The following is an 18877-nucleotide window of genomic DNA, read 5'->3' as shown; positions in this document are numbered from 1 at the left end:
ATGACAATAGAGAAGCTATCTTACTTACAGTGCCTGACATAATTGTTGTAAATAGAAGGAAATGGGGAATTAATCCTACTATGAGTCTATATACATTTATTGGAATTCAGTTTATCCACTTATTCTATCCTGAGATACTAATGAGACGCATACACTGATACAATGTCTGCATTTTGTTTGTAGTGTTAAGAATTGTCTGCATTCTTCTTGTCATCATTTTAACACAGGGAGACCACACGACCTAGTCAGACATGAACAATATCACCTTCTTCACAGAGTTCCTCCTCATGGATATCTCCAGCTCCCAGAAGCTACGAGTTTTACAAAGTCTGGTGTTTTTAGCAATTTATCTAGCAACATTAACTGGGAATCTAATAACCATTACTGTAATTGTGACAGACACTCATCTTCATTCTCCAATGTACTTTTTTATGAGCAATTTATCCCTCGTAGACCTCTGTAGCATTTCAGTTTTTGTTCCCAAATCCATTGTGAATTCCATGACAGGCAGCATGACCATCACCCTGAGAGAATGTGCTGCTCAGATTTTTTTCTACCTACTTTTTGCCACTGCAGAGTTTGCTTTCCTTGTGGTCATGGCCTTTGATCGCTATATTGCCATCTGCCGTCCTCTGCACTACGGACTCATTGTCACTCGGAAGATGTGTGCCCAGGCAGCAGGTGGCTCCTGGGCCTCTGGTCTGGTCTATTCTGCTGTCCACACCTGTGCCATATTCAGACTTCCATTTACGAAGACCAATGTGATCCAGCAATTTTTCTGTGATATACCTCAAGTTTTGAGAATAACATCTTCAGAGGTTCAATTTTCTGAATTTGTAATCATTGCTGTTAGTGTGTGCCTTGTCTTAGGATGTTTTCTCATTATGATTATATCATATGTTAATATATTTACATCTGTGTTGAAGATGCATTCAGTGGAAGCCCGGAATAAAGCCTTATCCACATGCTCCCCACAATTGTTCATCCTCCTTTTGTTTGCAATTTCTGGCTCTGTAGCTGTCTTAGGTCCCATTGAGGAGAAAGCATCCCTTAAAAATCTGCTGACAGCCATGTTCTATACCATAGTGCCCCCTTTCATGAACCCCATCATCTACAGCCTCCGGAACAGGGAGATTAACTCTGCTATAAGCAGAATGTTCACTAGATCATCTCAGGTCCTAATTAAAGATTTTCTAAAAATCACTTAGCGATTATTTGAAGGCTGTTTTACTTGCTGTTGAAATACTTGCTGAAATTTGAACTGATACCTGTGAGCCATCCCTTTTTAATGTGTGTTTAGAATTTGGTGTGTAGATGTGTTATAGTTATTTTTAAGACGTTAGTTTGTAAATTTGTGATAGCTAATAGACATGTATTCTTTGCTTTCTTTGGTTCTCCTTAGTTCACCTCAGAAAAGCCTGAGTAACATTACCAAAATATTTAAAATATGCGTGATGATTGTAGAAAACTAAAGCTAGATCCTTATATATCACCATGCACCAGATTAAACCCCAAATGGATCAAAGACCTGGCAGTCAAAGCAGACACTCTGAAAACATTACAGGATGGAATAGGAGAAACCCTAGGTTTCCTGGGCACAGGCCACAATTTTCTTAATAGAGACCCAGAAACACAACAAATCAAAGAAAGGTTGGACAAATGGGACTGCAAGAAATTGCAGAGCTTCTGCATGGCAAAGGATATAGCTAGCAAGATCTATAAAAAGCCCATGGATTGGGAGAAGATCTTCACTAGCCATATAACGGACAAAGGTCTCATATCTAAAATATTCCTGGAACTCAAAAACTTAAATCCCCCAAGAACAAATCCTCAAAGAAACAACTGCCCAATAAATAAATGGGCTAAAGATTTAAAGAGAAATTTCTTGGAAGAAGAAAGAAGGATGGCCAATAGACACATGAAGAAATGTTCAACCTCTCTAGCCACAAAAGAAATGCACATCAAAACAACATTGAGATACCACCTCACCCCAGTTAGAATGGCTATAATCAAGAACTCTAATAACCACAGATGCGGGAGGGGGTGTGGACAGAAGGGAATCTTACTGCATTGTTGGTGGGAGTGTAAACTTGTTCAACCACTTTGGAAAGCTGTATGGAGGTTCCTCAAAAGACTCCACATAGATCACCCCTATGACCCAGCAATCCCACTTTTGGGCATTTACCCAAATAATCACAAACAAGACCATACTAAAGCTACCAGCACAACTATGTTTATTGCAGCATTATTTACCATAGCTAAGATATGAAACCAACGCTGATGCCCCTCAGTAGATGAATGGATCAAGAAAATGTGGTATATATACACAATGGAATTCTATGCCTCCATCAGAAAGAATGACATTGCCCCATTTGTTAGGAAATGAAAGACTTGGAAAAAATTATAAGTGAAGTAAGCTAGGCCCAAAGAAATATAGGTCCCATGGTTTCCCTTATTTGCAATAACTAGTATATGTCAAAGACAAACAGAAACTATAAGACAAGTTAGTGTTAAGTGAAATGAACCCCAAGATAAGGATTCACATGGTTTTTTTTTTGTTGCAATTGTTTCTAACATATTTATAAGATGATTTCCTTGTTGCTTTTTATGTACCTCCCTCAGGGTATAAGCCCTGCTTTCACTGTATTTGATGTTGATATAATTTGTGGAGGGGAAGGGAAAAAACAAACTGTTTAAATAGGGTTACAGGTGGACCCATTACAAGAATGAGATGTATAAGAAGTTGAGTCAAAAAACGAACTTTACATCTTTGGCGGGTTGGGGGGGATGTAGGGGTGGGGGTGAGAGTGGTAGGGGATGTAGGGGTGGGGGGCAAAGAGGGGAAGGGATGGTATGGGGAAACAAAGGAGGAGTCAACAATGTTTGATAAGAAATGTACTCACTGTCTTGCGCATGTAAATGTAACCCCTCTGTATGGTATTTTTACAATAATAAAAAAATAATTATGCATGATGATTTTAGGCTGAAAACAAAGGAGGCTAAAATGAGAAGATGTCCATGCACTTTTATGTTAACAGGTGTCCCTTCCTTTAGAAGAGATTCTGGGTATTGTATTTTATCACCTTGGGGGAACCTTTTGTGTTAGAGAACTCTACTGTTTACATTGCATTTTATGCTTTCTCTGTTCATACAGGAGCTGGAGTGTATGGTATAGAGATTACAGTAGGTAGACAGCAAAGCAACTGAGAAAATTTGTAAGGATGCTTAGTGGAAATCCCCCCACCCCCAGATCCTTGGAGCACAGTTCCCTCAGCTCCTGAAACTCCTATAGCTTCACTCAGGACATTGTCCTCCAATACCAACTATGTATTGGAAGTTTTTGATTTCTGCCTGGTTTCCAGATGAAAAGATATGTGTTGTGCTTCATTCTTTCAAACTTGCTGAGTGTCAAAGATGAAATTAGACCACAGAGAGGAGAAGAATGCAGAGAGGAAACTATACTAATATAGGTATAGTACTGGTATTTATCTAGATTGTAACAGATAATGAATGTATTGTGAGTTACATCATGTGATACATACAAATTGTTTTGTTTTCTTAGTTTCCAAAGCTGAACTGTAATCCTGATGACTGAAAAATGCACTGAGCTCTTGGCTCTTAAGTAAGCTCATGCTGTCTGCCTTTTAGAATTCCTGTCTTGAAATGGCTTAGAATTTGTAACGTGATGCTCATGTAGCATCAGTGTAGAACTGATGTCGCAACAGTCAAATCATGAATTGATGGCCACACTATATCAGCACCTTAATCCAATATAGCAGTAAATAGAGTATGTATATTCTGAGCCCGAGCCTCACATCACCCAGTATTAGCAATCCTAGTGAAGTTCTGTAGTCTAGTCATCTTTCTCTGAAAATGTTCCTTTTTTGTGCCATTCCTGAGGCTTGAACCAAGTGCCTGGGTGTCATCCCTGACCATTTTATCCCTAGCAGACAGTCTCTACTGCTACAGCTATAGCTCCACTTCTGGCTTTTTACAGTCAGTTGGAAAAAAAGAGTCTCAAAGACTTTCCTGTTCAGGCTGGTTTTGAACTTGGATACTCAGATCTCAGCCTGCTGAGTAGCTAGAATTACAGGTGTGAGCCATCAGCACCTGGCCTTTGTGTATTCTTTATTAATGTATGAGCATGAGTTAAGTATTGTTTTCAGTCATGAAAGTCAAGTTACTTCTAGGAATTGTCTTCTTGGATTTCTTGGGGTTATTCCTTTATTAACTTTTAGTTGAAAAATAACAGCTATGCATATTTGTGACATTTGATGTGATGTTTGATATGTTTAGAAGTAAAATGTTTACAATGTCACTAACAAGTATATTGCATTTAAAAACAAAAATGGATAAAATGTTAAGCAGCTTTGAAATAGTTCATTCATTTTTTATTACAGTCACTTATTAGTGCAATAGATTAGTAAACTATTCCTATGTGACAGAAATATTTTATCTTTAACATCTCCATTATCAATTCACTGTTCAAGAAGATGTGTACTCATTGCCTGACTTATATAATTATAACCCCTCTGTATATCATCTGTACAATAAAAATTTAAAGAGAAGAATTCAGCATCTGGATTTATGAGACCATGAGTAATTTGTTCCCAAGTATGTGGCTTGGATCAGGTAGCATAATGTCCTTTAGGTCCATTCATGTTTCTGCAAATTACAAGTTGTTATCTCCAAGTCCTAAAATTGAAGAATATTCCACTGGGGTTAGGTACTAGATTTTCCTAGTGATGGACACTGAGATTTGCTTTCACACCTCTGCTATTTCAAGCAATACTGCAATGATCATGGTAGTGCACATAAGGCTTCAGTACACTGATTCCCATTTCTTTGATAAATGCCCAGAAATGGAAGTAGTGGATATCAAAGGACTCTTGTTTTTTAGTGTTTATCAGGAATATCCAGTTTTCCATACTGACTAAATATCCAGGTACATTATCAACTGTACACATAGGTTCATTTTTCTTCATACCACAGCAACAAATGTCAACTTTCTTCACTGTAAAATAATCATTCTAACAGGTGTAAATTTTAGTTTTAGTTTGCTACTCTGGAGGATGAGTGATGATCAATTTCATATATCTCCTTGCTGTATTTTGCTATCATCAAGCAATTTCAATCAATATAGTTTTGGCATAAAACTTGAAATCAGGTAGTATGATGCCTTCAGCTTTGTTACTGTTATTTAAGACAGATTTGAATATGGGCATCTTTTTGGTTACACAGGAATATTAGGACTTATTTTCCAAGTGCATGCAAAATAACATGGAGATTTTAATAGTTATTGCACTGAATCTTTGGGTAATGTAAATGTTTTGATGGTGTTAAATCTTCCAATATGGAAGATGGATAGCTTTTTCTAATTATATAATCCATAACTTCTTTCATAAATGTTTTCAGTATTCAGATCTTTTACCTTGTATGTTAAATGCACATATCCCAGGAGAGGTCTTCTTGGAACTGGTGGTATTGTCTTCATTTCCACTTGCTCCTTTATTCTCAGAAACCAATTCCTACCTTCTATTCTCAAAAACATTGCCAATTCTTCTTTATTCTAAATTTCAAATGCACAGTTTATTTTCCACAAAACATTTACTAGTGTTTAAAAAGTATTTATTTTTGTAATCCTATTTATCCAGTCTTTCTTTGATTTGATGTGTTTCTGAATCTTTATTTAGGAAGTATCAACCTGTGCCAAGGAGCCCTAGTGTTTCCCCTATTTCTTCCTGTAATATTTTCAGGATATCCAATCTTACATTGAGATCATTGATCCATTTGGAACTGATTCTGGTGCAGGGTTATATGTAAGGATCTACACTTAGTTTTCTACATGTGTGTAGCCAATTCTGTCAGCACCATTTTTGGAAGAGGCTCTCTTTCTTCTGTCTTCTGTTTTTGGCTCCCTTATCAAGATTAAGTTGCCATAGGTCTGTGGGTTCATTTCTGGGTCTTCAATTCTATTCTACTGGTCCTCAGGTCTGTTCATGTGTCAGTATCAAGCTGTTTTTTTAAAAATAACTACAGCTTTATAATAGAATTTGAAGTTTGGTATTGATATTCTTCCAGCACTATTCTTTCTGTTATGGATTGTTTTTACTATTCAGGGTTTTCTATTATCTTATATAAATTTTTGGATTGCTTCTTCTATTTCTCTCAAGAATATTGTTGGGATTTTGATGACATGGCATTAAACTGCAGAATCTCTGCATGGCAAAGGACATAGCTATTAAGATCAATAGAAAGCCCACGATTGGGAGAAGATTTTTTACTAACTATAGAACTGTCAAGGGCCTCAGATTAAAAATATACTTAGAACTCAAAAATTAAATCCCCCAAAAGCAAATCCTCAAAGAAACAAACACTTAATAAGTGGGCTAAAGACTTAAAGAGAGACTTCTCTGAAGAAAAAATAAGAATGTCCAATAGACACATGAGGAAATGTTCAACATCTCTGACCATAAAAGAAATGCAAATCAAAACAACATTGAGATCCCACTTCATCACAGTTAGAATGGCCATTATCAAGAAAACTAATAATAACAGATGATGGTGAGGATTTGGCCAAAAACTAATAATAACAGATGATGGTGAGGATTTGGCCAAAGGGAATGATACTACACTCTTTGTGGGAATGTAAACTTGTTCAACCACTCTGGAAAGCAGTGTGGAGGTTCCTCAAAAGACTGAACATAGTTTTTTCCTATGACCCAGCAATCCAACTCCTGGGCTTTTACCCAAATGATCAAAAACAAGACCATACTAAAGTACCAGTACAATCATGTTCATTGCAGCATAACTAAGAAATCAATCCAGATGCCTCTTAGTAGATGAATGGATCAAGAAAATGTTTTATATACACAGTGGAGTTCTATGCTTCCATCAGGAAGAATGACATCGTTCCCATTAATAAGGAAATTGAAAGACTTGGAAAAATTATATTAAATGAAGAATGCAGACCCAAAGAAACACAGGCTGTATGGTTTCCCTTATTTATAATAACTAGACTATGTCTCTTAGCAGAGGATCACAATAGCTCAATAGCTAGATGCATATTATCATACAAAATGATCAAAATGAACTCCAAGAAGTGGCAATAAGAGGTTTTATAATGTACTGTTTGCAGTTATTTCTTTTTCCCTTTTACTTTGTCCCCTGTTGTCACTGTATTTGATGTTGGTACACTTTGTGTTGTATATAAGTTTATCTGATTTGTGGAAGGAAAGGGGAATCAAAGAAATGGAGGAAGAAAGGATGAACCAATGCAACAGTGGCACTCACTAGGCAGCATGTTGGAACTGAACTTTACAACTTGGGAGCAAGGGGAGTCAGCGTGGTGGGGAAAACAAGAGAAAACGAGACAGGGGGCAACACTGTTCAAAAAGAAATGTACTCATTACCTTACTTATGTAATTGTAACACCTCTGTCCATCACCTTTACAATAAAAATATTTATTTTTGTTTGGGGATGCTTATAACTGTAGTAACCCAAATACCATTTTGATAGTATCAAATTAATTTCATAAAAATAATTCACAAATGTGAAACCCTTAATGTAGAGCTTTTTAAATTTTTTGCATACTAACTTGCAGATGTTCTTTTCATTATTATTATAAAAGTGATATAAAAAGGGGTCACAGTTACATAGTCAGATAATGAGTACATTTTTTAAAATATTTTTTTGCTCTACTTCAGCTAGATTCCAATTCCTCTTTCCAGGTTTATACAAATAACTTTTATTTAGCACTTATGGTACAGAAAACATGGATAAGAAATAAAGAACAAAGTAACCGCAGCACCAAGCAGTTCAGTTGGACACTGTTATCTAATCCTCCATGGCTGAACACCAATAATCCCTTTTAGGTAACTGGGATCACATGGTATATGTTACGCTTTTCCAAATGTTATGAATTCACTAACTGAAAATCCCAATATTTTGATAACCAAGACTAAACTATACCAGTTCAAGCTGTTTGGGAAAAAAATTAGAATCCCACCTTCTTGGGGACATACATTTCACTGAAGACAAACATGGCAACAGGCTTCTAGACAGAAGTATTGGCAGAGTTACAACTAAAATACTGCATTTCCTTTATGCTCAATTTAAAATGAGAAGAAAGTAAGATATACTAAATATTTTCTAAGCTCATAAATAGCTCTATAGTATACTCTTAAAATATTAGCAAGAAAGTATGTTCTGACTGAATTTATGTTCCCTATGATACAGCCAGAACAAAATACATTAATGGCTCTAATCAAAGTGTAAATCTGAGCACACTTGCACACATCTCTCACTGCAGACTTCCTCTTCCAACCTTCATGCCACCATCTGAAGAAATCCAGTCCATTGCCCAGAAGTGGCATAACCCTACATCCAAGATACATCTGTATGGAAGTGGCACCATGGCTCAAGTGGTAGAGCACTAGCCTTAAGCTGAAGAGCTCAAGGACAGAGCTCAAGCCTAGAGTATAGGCCCCACAGCCCCCCACCCCGTCCCCCCCCCCCCCGGCCACACACACAATGTATAGAAAGGCAACAGATTTAATACAAGGTACATAGAAAAAAAAGATGCATCTGCTGATTATAGCAGACACTTACAAGTTAGCTAATTCACTAGTTCTACTTTATGAAACATACTGTCACTTTAGAACATCTGTAAAGAGTAGATGTTGTGAAACAATGAACTTTATACACAAATACAAGTACTTTACCAAAAATGCTCTTTGAACATTTCCTCCCCCAACTCCTACCTGCTAAACAGCATAGTCTTCAAAACATGAACAACTCATTCTATAAATTCAACCAAAAGAATCCTTCAAGAGCATTATATTAACTCTCTTTTACAAGGTTATGTACATTTAAACATCTGCATGGACTAGATGTTTCCAATAAGGACTTAAGTTTCCCACCCCCTGTATCAGTATGTAAACTACACTCAGCTAACAAAAGCTCCACTTTGAAAGGAAGATTCTGGCCTAGAATCCTTGCCATCTCCATTAACCCCTTGCTCAGGTTATTTATGTTTCAAGAGGATTTTTGAATAATTTCCCTTCAATATTTAAAGTGTTTCCCATAAATTTGAATACGAAATATAGACAGTATGTTAGTTTACTAACTCAACTTTTGTGCTTGGCAATTTCTTTAGCATCTGGTTCTAAACGAGACTGTCTATGTCCTTTATATACACAATATACAGAACAAAACAAAAATTCCACAGATGCAAGGGACAATGGCCAGTCTCACATCATGGATGGAAAGACCTCAGCACTTCTTCCCTTCTGAGCCAGTACAACTTGTGTCATGCTCAGAAGTGGCTTCATTGTTCTAGTTCCAAAAGAAAATTTCATAATGAATTTTAACAAAATAATATCTACAAAGTGAGTTATTTACTACTTCTACTTTTAACATACTCTTGTACTTTGAAACATCTAGAGAAACCAGATATTTCAAACAAGGACTTAATTGTCCACTATACACACAGTAGTGTTTAATAAGTCATACACATGTAACAAAGGTTCTATCTGAAAGCACCTTCTAAGTGAGAGCATTAAAGCTTAGGATCTTTCATCCCTTCCAACTCCTCTTCAGTATCACACATGATACAGGTACACAGTCACTTACAGATGTTATACTTTTGCTTTTCAAGTCTTTTTCAGAAGATAGCCTTTCTATGAATTTTAACTCCTAGTATACAACATGTTAGTTTACTAATTTTACTGGTGTCACAGATTGGCAAATTCTTTAATATCTAGAGACTACATATAAAATCAGCACTCATTTGTTCAGTCTATATACAATATATACAACACAGCAAATATAAGCAGAGTGTATGTAACATTCAGGGTAAGGGATGAGCTGAAATTTGCTCACACACACTAACAAAATACATTTTGTTGCAGTTTCTTTTCCACCACCTGCTTCAAACCAGTGAATAAGTATAGACAGTACGCTGCTTACAGAGTTGGTTTAACAACTCAGTTTCCAACCACAGTATTTCACAAGTTTTGCAAAGCTATTTACAGACTTATCCCACTTCTACTTTTATGTATATCAAGCACTTCTAAATACCTGGACCAGCTGTTTCCTATGTAGACTTGCCTGCTGTGCTGAAAGCACCGGTAAATAAAATTGCACATGTAGCAGTGGTTATGATCCAAGGGAACTTCTAAATATGGCCATTTTGCCTCTGGGCCATTTCTTCCTCCATTCCTTCTTTGTGTCTTCAAGCCAGTGGACAAATACAGGAAATGTAATGCTTAGAGATAGTTGAACAAATTCAAATCTAAATGTGATTTGCAGAGAGAAAGCTTCCTATGACATTTCAACACAAAGAACACAATGTGTTAACTTTATTAACTACTTTGTCATACACTAGCAACTTCTTTAACATCTGGAAACTAGATGTTGCAAATTTTGGACTTCATTTGTCCATTATATATATATATATATTCATATACATATATATAAATACATATGTATATATAGATATACAGCAAACCAAAATGAACAATAGGGAAAAATGGTACCTATAGATGTCCAGATATATACGCAACAGCATATTATCTTTTGCAATTGCTCCCCTACCACCTCCTCCAAATTGCTGAATAAGTACAGATGGTGCCTACCACTCTGGTCACAGAGGTGGTTTCCATATTCCATTTCCCCAAAGCAATATTTCATATAGATATAAGCAAAATGATATCTAAAAAGTAATAGTTTGAATCTGGCTTACTTCACTTAATATAGTTTTTTCCAAGTCATTTCCTTACAAATGGGGCAATGCCATTCTTTCAGATGAAAGCATAGACTTCCATTGGCTGCATGGTTTCCCTCATTTTTAATAACTAGAATATGTTTTTAAATCCACAAAGTAATCTAATGGATAGTAAAAGAATTACACTTGGATATGATTAATTAAACAGCATTTTAAGCATTTGCACAGTGAAAACAAAGAATATTCTTAGGAGAGGATCGCAATAGCTCAATAGTTACATGTATATGACTACATTAAATGATGCTTATCAACTCCAAGATATGGAATCAAGAGTTTTTTTATATTGTACTGTTTGCAGTTATTTCTTTTTTCTTTCTTTTCCTTTGGTTTATTACCTTTTGCCACTGTTTTTTATTTCTGTACCCATAGTCTTGTATATGTTTGTCTAATTTTGGGAAGGAAAGGGGAAGAAACAGTGGGACAAAAGGTGAACCAATTCAGCAGTGATACTCACTAGATACTATGTTGGACATGAACTTTACAATCATAGGGTTAGGTGGGGAAATCTGGGAGAAAATGAGAAAGGGGGGTAACACTCTTCAAAAAGAATGTACTCACTACCTGACTTTTGTAACTGTAACCCTGTGTACATCACCTTTATAATAATATTTAAGTTTTTAAAGTGATATTTTACTAACTCTATGTTTCATATATGCTGATCATTTCTAAACACCTAGCTAGACTAGATGTTTTCAAGTAAGGACTTGATTAGTCATTATATACACAGCAGTCTTCACAGACTGTATATGTGTAACAAATTATAATCAGAAATGTGTCTTCAAAATATGAGCATTCTAGAACTTTGGTCCTAGAATTCTTCCCAGTGGGGCAGAAAGATGAGACATAAATTAGGATTCCTTTGTCTTTTATATACAATATGTATGCAAGAAAGTAAAACAATATGGGATCATGTTCCTCTTCACTGTAAGTCCTTGTGACCCTCTTTGCATTTCTTTCTCCTGGGAACAAGGGCATACGTACCATGCCTACAACTCAAGGTGTCAGCCTCCTTCCCCCAATACATTTCATATGAATTTCAAGAAAAAGACAATTATAAAAGGTGTTATTTTCCTGCTCCTGCTTAAAGAATACATGAAGCACTTCAGAGCATCAAAAGTACTTAGCACAGTCAACTCTATATGCAGCAAGGGGATGAGATGCACACAGATCAAAGGATGTCATTGAAAAATGTTTCTCTGGCTCCTCCTCTTTCTTCTCATGAGTCTTGGGTCCCATGTCCTTCAACCCATGAAAGACACACGGTCGAGTGTTGCTCAGGCTGTCCCACCTGAGGTGGTCTAACCTCGCCATTCAAAGTCACTTCCAGAATACATTTCTATGCTTTTCACAAATGGGCATTCACAAGTGTGACATTTTACCTCTACTTTATCGTACATCAGCATCATCTTCCCATCTGGAATGTCCTGAGTGCCCAAATTCATCTTTTAAAAGACTGGGGGAAGCAGGGAGCAGCTTTTGATAGTAAATACACAGGCCTGCAAGCGGCCAGTAAATCTTGGGGCACTTCCGGTGGGCACATGTGGGGATTGTGCTACCATTTCTGCCCATGCACCAGCCTAACCGCCTGGGCTGCCAACCTTCACCCACCTCCATCAGGGGCTCTGCTCGCCTTCCAGGGCAGTTAGGACCTTTGTCTTTGTCATGGGATGTGATATAGTGACTACAAGCTTAGACTATACAAAATGAATGGCTGAATTACATCAAGAAGTAAAAAAGAGGTCAAATGTTTTGCTTATGACATTGGAAATTCCAAAGACTCCAACAAGAAATGCTTGGTAAATTCTGCAAGACACAAATATAGAAAACTATGTAATATATCTTGCCCTAAATACAAACTATCTTAAAGGAATATAGATATATACCCCCACTGAAAGTAGCATTCAAATAGTATAGGTATTAAATTCAATTTAGTAGGTAAAAGATCTGATATGTGTAAAACATGTTGGATAGACTTATCTAGAGAGCCAAATGATTGTTACCAGAATTAGATGGGTTATATGAGTAATGGAGGGATCTTAATCAGAATACAAAATTTCCTTTAGGGAGAATCTATACTAATGGATTACACATGGTATACAGTATAAAAATTACTGTATTGGGATGGGAATGTGGCTAAATGGTAGAATATTTGCCTAGCATGCATGAAGTTCTGGGTTTGATTCACAAAAAAATAACAAAAAAATACTGTTACATGTTTTAAAATTGTTGAATGAGTAAATGCTACTTTTTTCCCTTTTTTCTTTTTTGTGGGTAGTGGGGCTTGAACTCTGGGCCTGGGCACTGTCTCTCAGCACTTCCGCTCAAGGCTAGCGCTCTACCACTTGAGACACACAGCCTCTTCTGGTATTCTGGTGGTTTACTGGACATAAGAGTTTCACGGACTTTCCTGCCCGGGCTGGCATTGAAAAGCAATCCTTAGATCTCAGCCTCCTGAGTAGCTAGGATTATGTGAGCCACCAGCGCCCAGTTTATACATGATTCTATTACGACCTCTTAAGTGTGAGACAATCCATCGAGGCACGGTTAGAATAACAAGAGTTTTATTAACAGTAAAAAGGGCAAGAGCTGCCTAGACCTGCAAAGCTCCAAGGCTCCACACGGCGGCAAGACTTTTCCTCTCTTTCCCGTCCTGCTCTCTATCAGTTTCCTTTGTTTCCTTCAGGTAGGTAGCTTGTGGCCTTCTCTCCTCTTCTGCTGTTTCTCTTTAATTAGTTTTCTTCGGGTAGCTTGTTGTTTCCCTTTTAATTTACTTTCCTCCAGTAGGCAACTTCTTCTCTCCCCTGCTGGCTCTCTCTCTGCTTGCCAACTTGTTCTTTAGCTCTCCTTTCACTCTCCACCTGCTCTCTTTCTTCTTCAGCTTCCAAGCTTGTTTAACTAACTTCACTCCCCAGGTCTTCCCCTGGTGGTCTCTCCTTTCTCCAAGTTTGGTCAACTCTTAACTGCCCTTGCTCTGAACCTGTGACATATATATATATATATATATGCCGCTCCCTTCCCCCGCTCCAATGGGTGTCTTGCCTTAACAGTTCTCAACCTCCATTCATGCCTCTTCCCCATGCTGCCCACTGACCAATCACCTCTTGACTTGTGGGGCTTGACTCCTCCAGCAGCATGCTTCATGGGGCATTGACGTCAGCCTCCCGATGCTCTGCCCCCTTCCAGTCAGACTATCAGGGCCCACGGGTTATTAGGATTCATTCTTAGAAATTGTGAGTTTGTGATGTGATGTGGCACATTTTAAATTAGTTCCTTATAAATCTTCCACTTTGTAAAACAGTATGAAAACATAACATTGTCTCCAAAATTATAAGTGTTATTTGAATTAATACTAATAAGGAAAATTGACTTCCAAAATCATTGGAAAACAATTCTTTCATGATTGAAGAAATAATTCAATTGATACTTTAATGGAAATATATATATATATACATATATATATTTTAGTGTGAGATTACATAAATCTACATAAATCTGTTAATAGAAATACTAGTATGTCCTGGGAGAAACTCTAAAGGAAAAAGGATCAGAAAAACATTTTTTTCCCAATATTTCCGGAAATTTGAAATAATATATGTGTATATTCCTGTATCTGCAGTATAATAGCCTGGAACAAAAGTGAACATATAAATTGATGTAGAAAAGTAATTGGGCACCCAGGCTCTGGTGGCTCATGCCTGTAATCCTAGCTACTCAGGAGGCTGAGATCTGAGAATCCTAGTTCAAAGCCAGCCTGGACAGGAAAGTCTGTGAGACTCTTATCTCCAATAAACTAACAGAAAACCGGAAGTGATGTTTTGTGTAGAGCACAAGCCTTGAGCTAAAGAGCTGAGGGACAGCATTCAGGCCCGAGTTCAAGCCCCATGACCAACAAAAAAAAGAAAATGAAATTCAGCAAAACAAATATATAGTTACACATGTAAAGATTTACATAGGCAGCACTTATTCTTTTAGTGTTATTTAAATATAAAATTATATGTATATATTTTCTGTTAAAATGAGAATAAAGATAAAACAAGCATGATAAAATACATTTTATAAAAATGTGGCAAATACTCATCGTATAGATATGAATCATCAAGTTGATGTGTCTTACATACAATTTTTAATTTTCAAAGGTAAACCAATGTGACAAAATCTTCAATTATCAAAAACATTGAACATAACAACATTGAGATACCACCTCACCCCAGTTCGAATGGCTATAATCAAGAACTCTAACAACAACAGATGCTGGAGGGGATGTGGACAGAAGGGAACCTTACTTCATTGTTGGTGGGAGTGTAAACTTGTTCAACCACTTTGGAAAGCAGTATGGAGGTTCCTCAAAAGACTTCACATAGAACTTCCCTATGACCCAGCAATCCCACTTTTGGGCATTTACCCAAATGTTTACAAACAAGACCACACTAAACTTCCAGCACAACTATGTTTATTGCAGCATTATTTACCATAGCTAAGATATGGAACCAACCCAGATGCCCCTCAGTAGATGAATGGATCAAGAAAATGTGGTATATATACACAATGGAATTCTATGCCTTCATCAGAAAGAATGACATTGTCCCATTTGATAGGAAATGGAAAACCTTGAAAAAATTATATTAAGCGAAGTAAGCCAAGCCCAAAGAAACATAGGTCCCATGGTTTCCCTTATTTACAATATCTAGTATATGTATGAGTCAAGCAGAAAAGGTCAGATAATGTGATGTTAGGAAAGTGAACCCTTAGATACTCATTTAAATGTTTTTTTTTTCTTTCATGCATTTGTTTCTAACTCATTTATAAGATTATTTCTATGTTGCTTTGTATGTCCCTCCCCCACAGTATAACCCCTGCTTTTACTATATTTGATGTCAGTATAATTTGTGGAGGAGATGGGGAAAAACCAGTTGTTTAAGGATACAGGTGGACCCGTTGCAACAATGAGAATTACAAGTTGTCATGTCAAAAACGAACTTTTCAACTTTGGGCTGGGGGAGGCTGGGAAGGGATGTGAAGGGTAAACAAAGGAAGAGGCTACAATGCTTGATAAGAAATGTACTCATTATCTTGCCCATGTAATTGTAACCTCTCTGTACAGTATGTTCACAAAAAATTAAAATTAAATTAAAAAAAAACATTGGACATCTTTGGAGGAAGGTAATAATAACTAAGAAGTTTCCTAAGATTACTAGCTCTGGATAACTGAGTCTCACACAAATAAGAAGACACTATTTCCTGTGCATTTTAAATTAAGTAGTCCAAATGATACTGATCAATATGTTGTAACACCAGATCTAAATAAACAGGAATGAGTTTCTACATGCAGAAACTTTTCAAGATAGGGATTCTTATTAAAAGGCAGACAATTTGAGAGTCAGTTAAAAGAAAATGATAATGTATATAATCAGAAAAATAAAACAATTACTACTTGGAAGGAATCTATTTGTATGCTTTAGATGCTGGGGAAAATATCACACAGTACAAACAGTATCTATTTCAATCTAGTTAAATTTCAGGCAGTGATAGTCATCTGTCTCCATTCTGTAATCTGAGTCATTAATCAATACCCAATTTGAACAAATCAATTTGAACAGCTCATGGACAAACCTAAGGTGTTCTAGCCACAGTTTGTGTTGAAGGGCAGTTGTTTTGTATATTACTTTTTACAGAATGAAGCAACAGAAGTTACAGGAACTTGAGAGAGATATCATCCAATGATGCTGGGTCTGAGGAGGGTGTTAGGTGAATCTCTGTTCTGTATCCTTGGTTACTTAGTTTTCTCCATGTAGTAATTGTATTGCTAATTATTCTAGCCCTTGTGCAAAATTATTCTAGCCCTTGTCAAAGAGATATTGTAAAGGGACAATGTAAACAGTAGGGTTCTCTAGTGCAACCATCCAAGTTCATCCAAGGTAGCAAAGTCCAGTGCCCTAAAGTTCTTATAAAACTAGAGGCGCCTGATAAGGTAGGAATGCACAAAAGCATGGACTTTTCATGACCTCTGTATTCCTTTTTATTTATATAATTAATTAATTAATTTTTGTCAGTCACCGGGCTTGAACTCAGGGCCAGGATGCTGTTCCTGAGCTTTTTTTTTTTTTTTTTTGGTCCGTCATGGGGCTTGAACTCTGGGTCTGAGCACTGTCTCTCAGCTCTTCAGCTCAAGGCTAGTGCCCTACCACTTGAGCCACAGTGCCACTTCCGGCTTTCTGGATGTTTATTGGAGATAAGAGTTTCACAACTTTTCCTGCCTGGACTGGCTTTGAACCGTGATCCTCAGATTTCAGCCTCCTGAGTAGCTAAGATTATAGGTGTGACCCACTGGTGCCTGGTGTTCTGGAGCTTGTTTTGCTTAAGGCTTGCACTCTGCCACTTTGAGTCACAGTGCCATTTTTGTTTTTTTCTAGTAATTAATTAGAGATAAGAGTCTTATGGACTTTGCAGCCTGGGCTGGTTTCAACGTGTGATCCTCAGATCTTAATCTTCTGAGTAGCTAGGTTTGCAGGCAAAAGCCATTGGCACCCATCTCTTTTTTCTTTTTTGGACTAAAAAATTCCCTTGAAATTTTAAATATTTTGTCAATGTTGACCAGATTTTTCTTATAGTGTGTGAAATGTCTGCTAAATATACTAATATAGTGCTTAGGAAAGGAATGTAGGCAGGTAGCTGCAGTTCACTATCAAGCGTGTTGATTTAGAAATCTACACTGAACACTATAAAAGATACAAATCACAGGCATAGATGCACACTTGAGTACAAATATCAGTTACAAACCAAATTATTTTCAGATGGAATTATTCATCACTTTTAGTAAAGAAAATCATTGACTGGAAACGGAGAATACTTAGTGAGCATTCTGATTAGAGCCGAGTTAATCTCCCTGTTCCGGAGACTGTAGATGATGGGGTTTGTGAATGGGGGCACCATGGTGTAGAACATGGCTGTCAGCAGATTTTTAATGGATGCTTTATTTGCAATAGGACCTAAGGAAGCCACAGACCCTGCAATTATAAACAAAAGGAGAATTGCCAGCTGTGGGGAACAGGTGGAGAAGGCTTTGTTCTGGGCTTCTATGGAATGTATCTTCAGCACAGTTGAAAATATATTGATGTATGATGTAAGCATAAAGACGAAACATCCTGAGACGAGGCAAACACTAACAGCAATGATTATAGATTCAGAAAGCAGAACACTTGAAGATGATATTCTCAAAATTTGAGGTATCTCACAGAAAAATTGCTGGATCACATTGGTCTTTGTAAATGGAAGCCTGAACATGGCACAGGTGTGGACAGCAGAATAGACCAGACCAGAGGCCCAGGAGCCACCTGCTGCCTGGGCACACATCCTCGGAGTGACAATGAGGCTGTAGTGCAGAGGATGGCAGATGGCAACATAGCGATCATAGGCCATGACCACAAGGAAGGCAAGCTCTGTACATGCAAGGAATATAAACAGGAAAACCTGAGCAGCACATTCTCTCAGGGTGATGGTCATGCTGCCTGTCATGGAATTCACAATGGATTTGGGAACAATAACTGAGATGCTACAGAGGTCTATGAAGGAAAAATTACTTACAAAAAAGTACATTGGAGAATGGAGATGGTTGTCTGTCACAATTAGAATAATAGTCATAAGATTCCCAATTAATGCTCCCAGATAAATGACTAAGAATAGTAGACTTTGCAAAAGTTGGAGCTCTCTGGAGGTGCAGACATCCATGAGGAGGAATTCTGTGAAGAAGGTGAGATTGTCCATGTGTGCTAATATGCTGCCAGAGCCCTATATTAAAATGACAAAAAGAAGAATGTAGACACCCATCATAAGTTCAAATACATTCAGACATTCATACCAATCTGTGGCTTTTATGAGGACTTCAAGCTAGAATAAATGGATAAGGGATCTTGAAATTTAATTGCTGAATACATTTTCATTTGGGATTTCTTTATAAATCTGCAGAGATATTCTCTGAATTTTAGCATTTATGGAATAAGAAACTGAGCACAAAAATGTTTAAATCAAATTAAATCCTACATATTGCTTATTTAAATACATATACCTTATAAATATGTAAAATAAGTTCTCTT

At 37.0% G+C, this 18877-nt stretch overlaps 2 protein-coding genes across 2 annotated transcripts; one reads left to right on the top strand and one right to left on the bottom strand.

Moving 5' to 3' along the window:
* The first annotated feature begins 251 nt into the window (after positions 1–251).
* LOC138835548 (olfactory receptor 14I1-like) lies at positions 252–1208 on the top strand. Its single transcript, XM_070034036.1, has one exon. The coding sequence runs from the start codon at positions 252–254 to the stop codon at positions 1206–1208; it is 957 nt and encodes a 318-aa protein (XP_069890137.1).
* Positions 1209–17597: 16389 nt separating this feature from the next.
* Positions 17598–18548, bottom strand: LOC138835547 (olfactory receptor 14I1-like). Its single transcript, XM_070034035.1, has one exon. The coding sequence runs from the start codon at positions 18546–18548 to the stop codon at positions 17598–17600; it is 951 nt and encodes a 316-aa protein (XP_069890136.1).
* Positions 18549–18877: the final 329 nt, after the last annotated feature.

Source organism: Dipodomys merriami, unplaced genomic scaffold (assembly GCF_024711535.1).
Source record: "Dipodomys merriami isolate MVZ:Mamm:240054 unplaced genomic scaffold, mDipMer1.0.p SCAF_24, whole genome shotgun sequence".
In the NCBI taxonomy this organism is placed as follows: Eukaryota; Metazoa; Chordata; class Mammalia; order Rodentia; family Heteromyidae; genus Dipodomys; species Dipodomys merriami.
The sequence above is the reverse complement of the archived record's forward strand: the minus strand, read 5'-3'. Positions and strand labels throughout refer to the sequence as shown.

Bases quoted from the DNA above. Each gene is read 5' to 3' on its own strand.
- LOC138835548 (XM_070034036.1), top strand. From the start codon at position 252: ATGAACAATATCACCTTCTTCACAGAGTTCCTCCTCATGGATATCTCC.
- LOC138835547 (XM_070034035.1), bottom strand. From the start codon at position 18,548: ATGGACAATCTCACCTTCTTCACAGAATTCCTCCTCATGGATGTCTGC.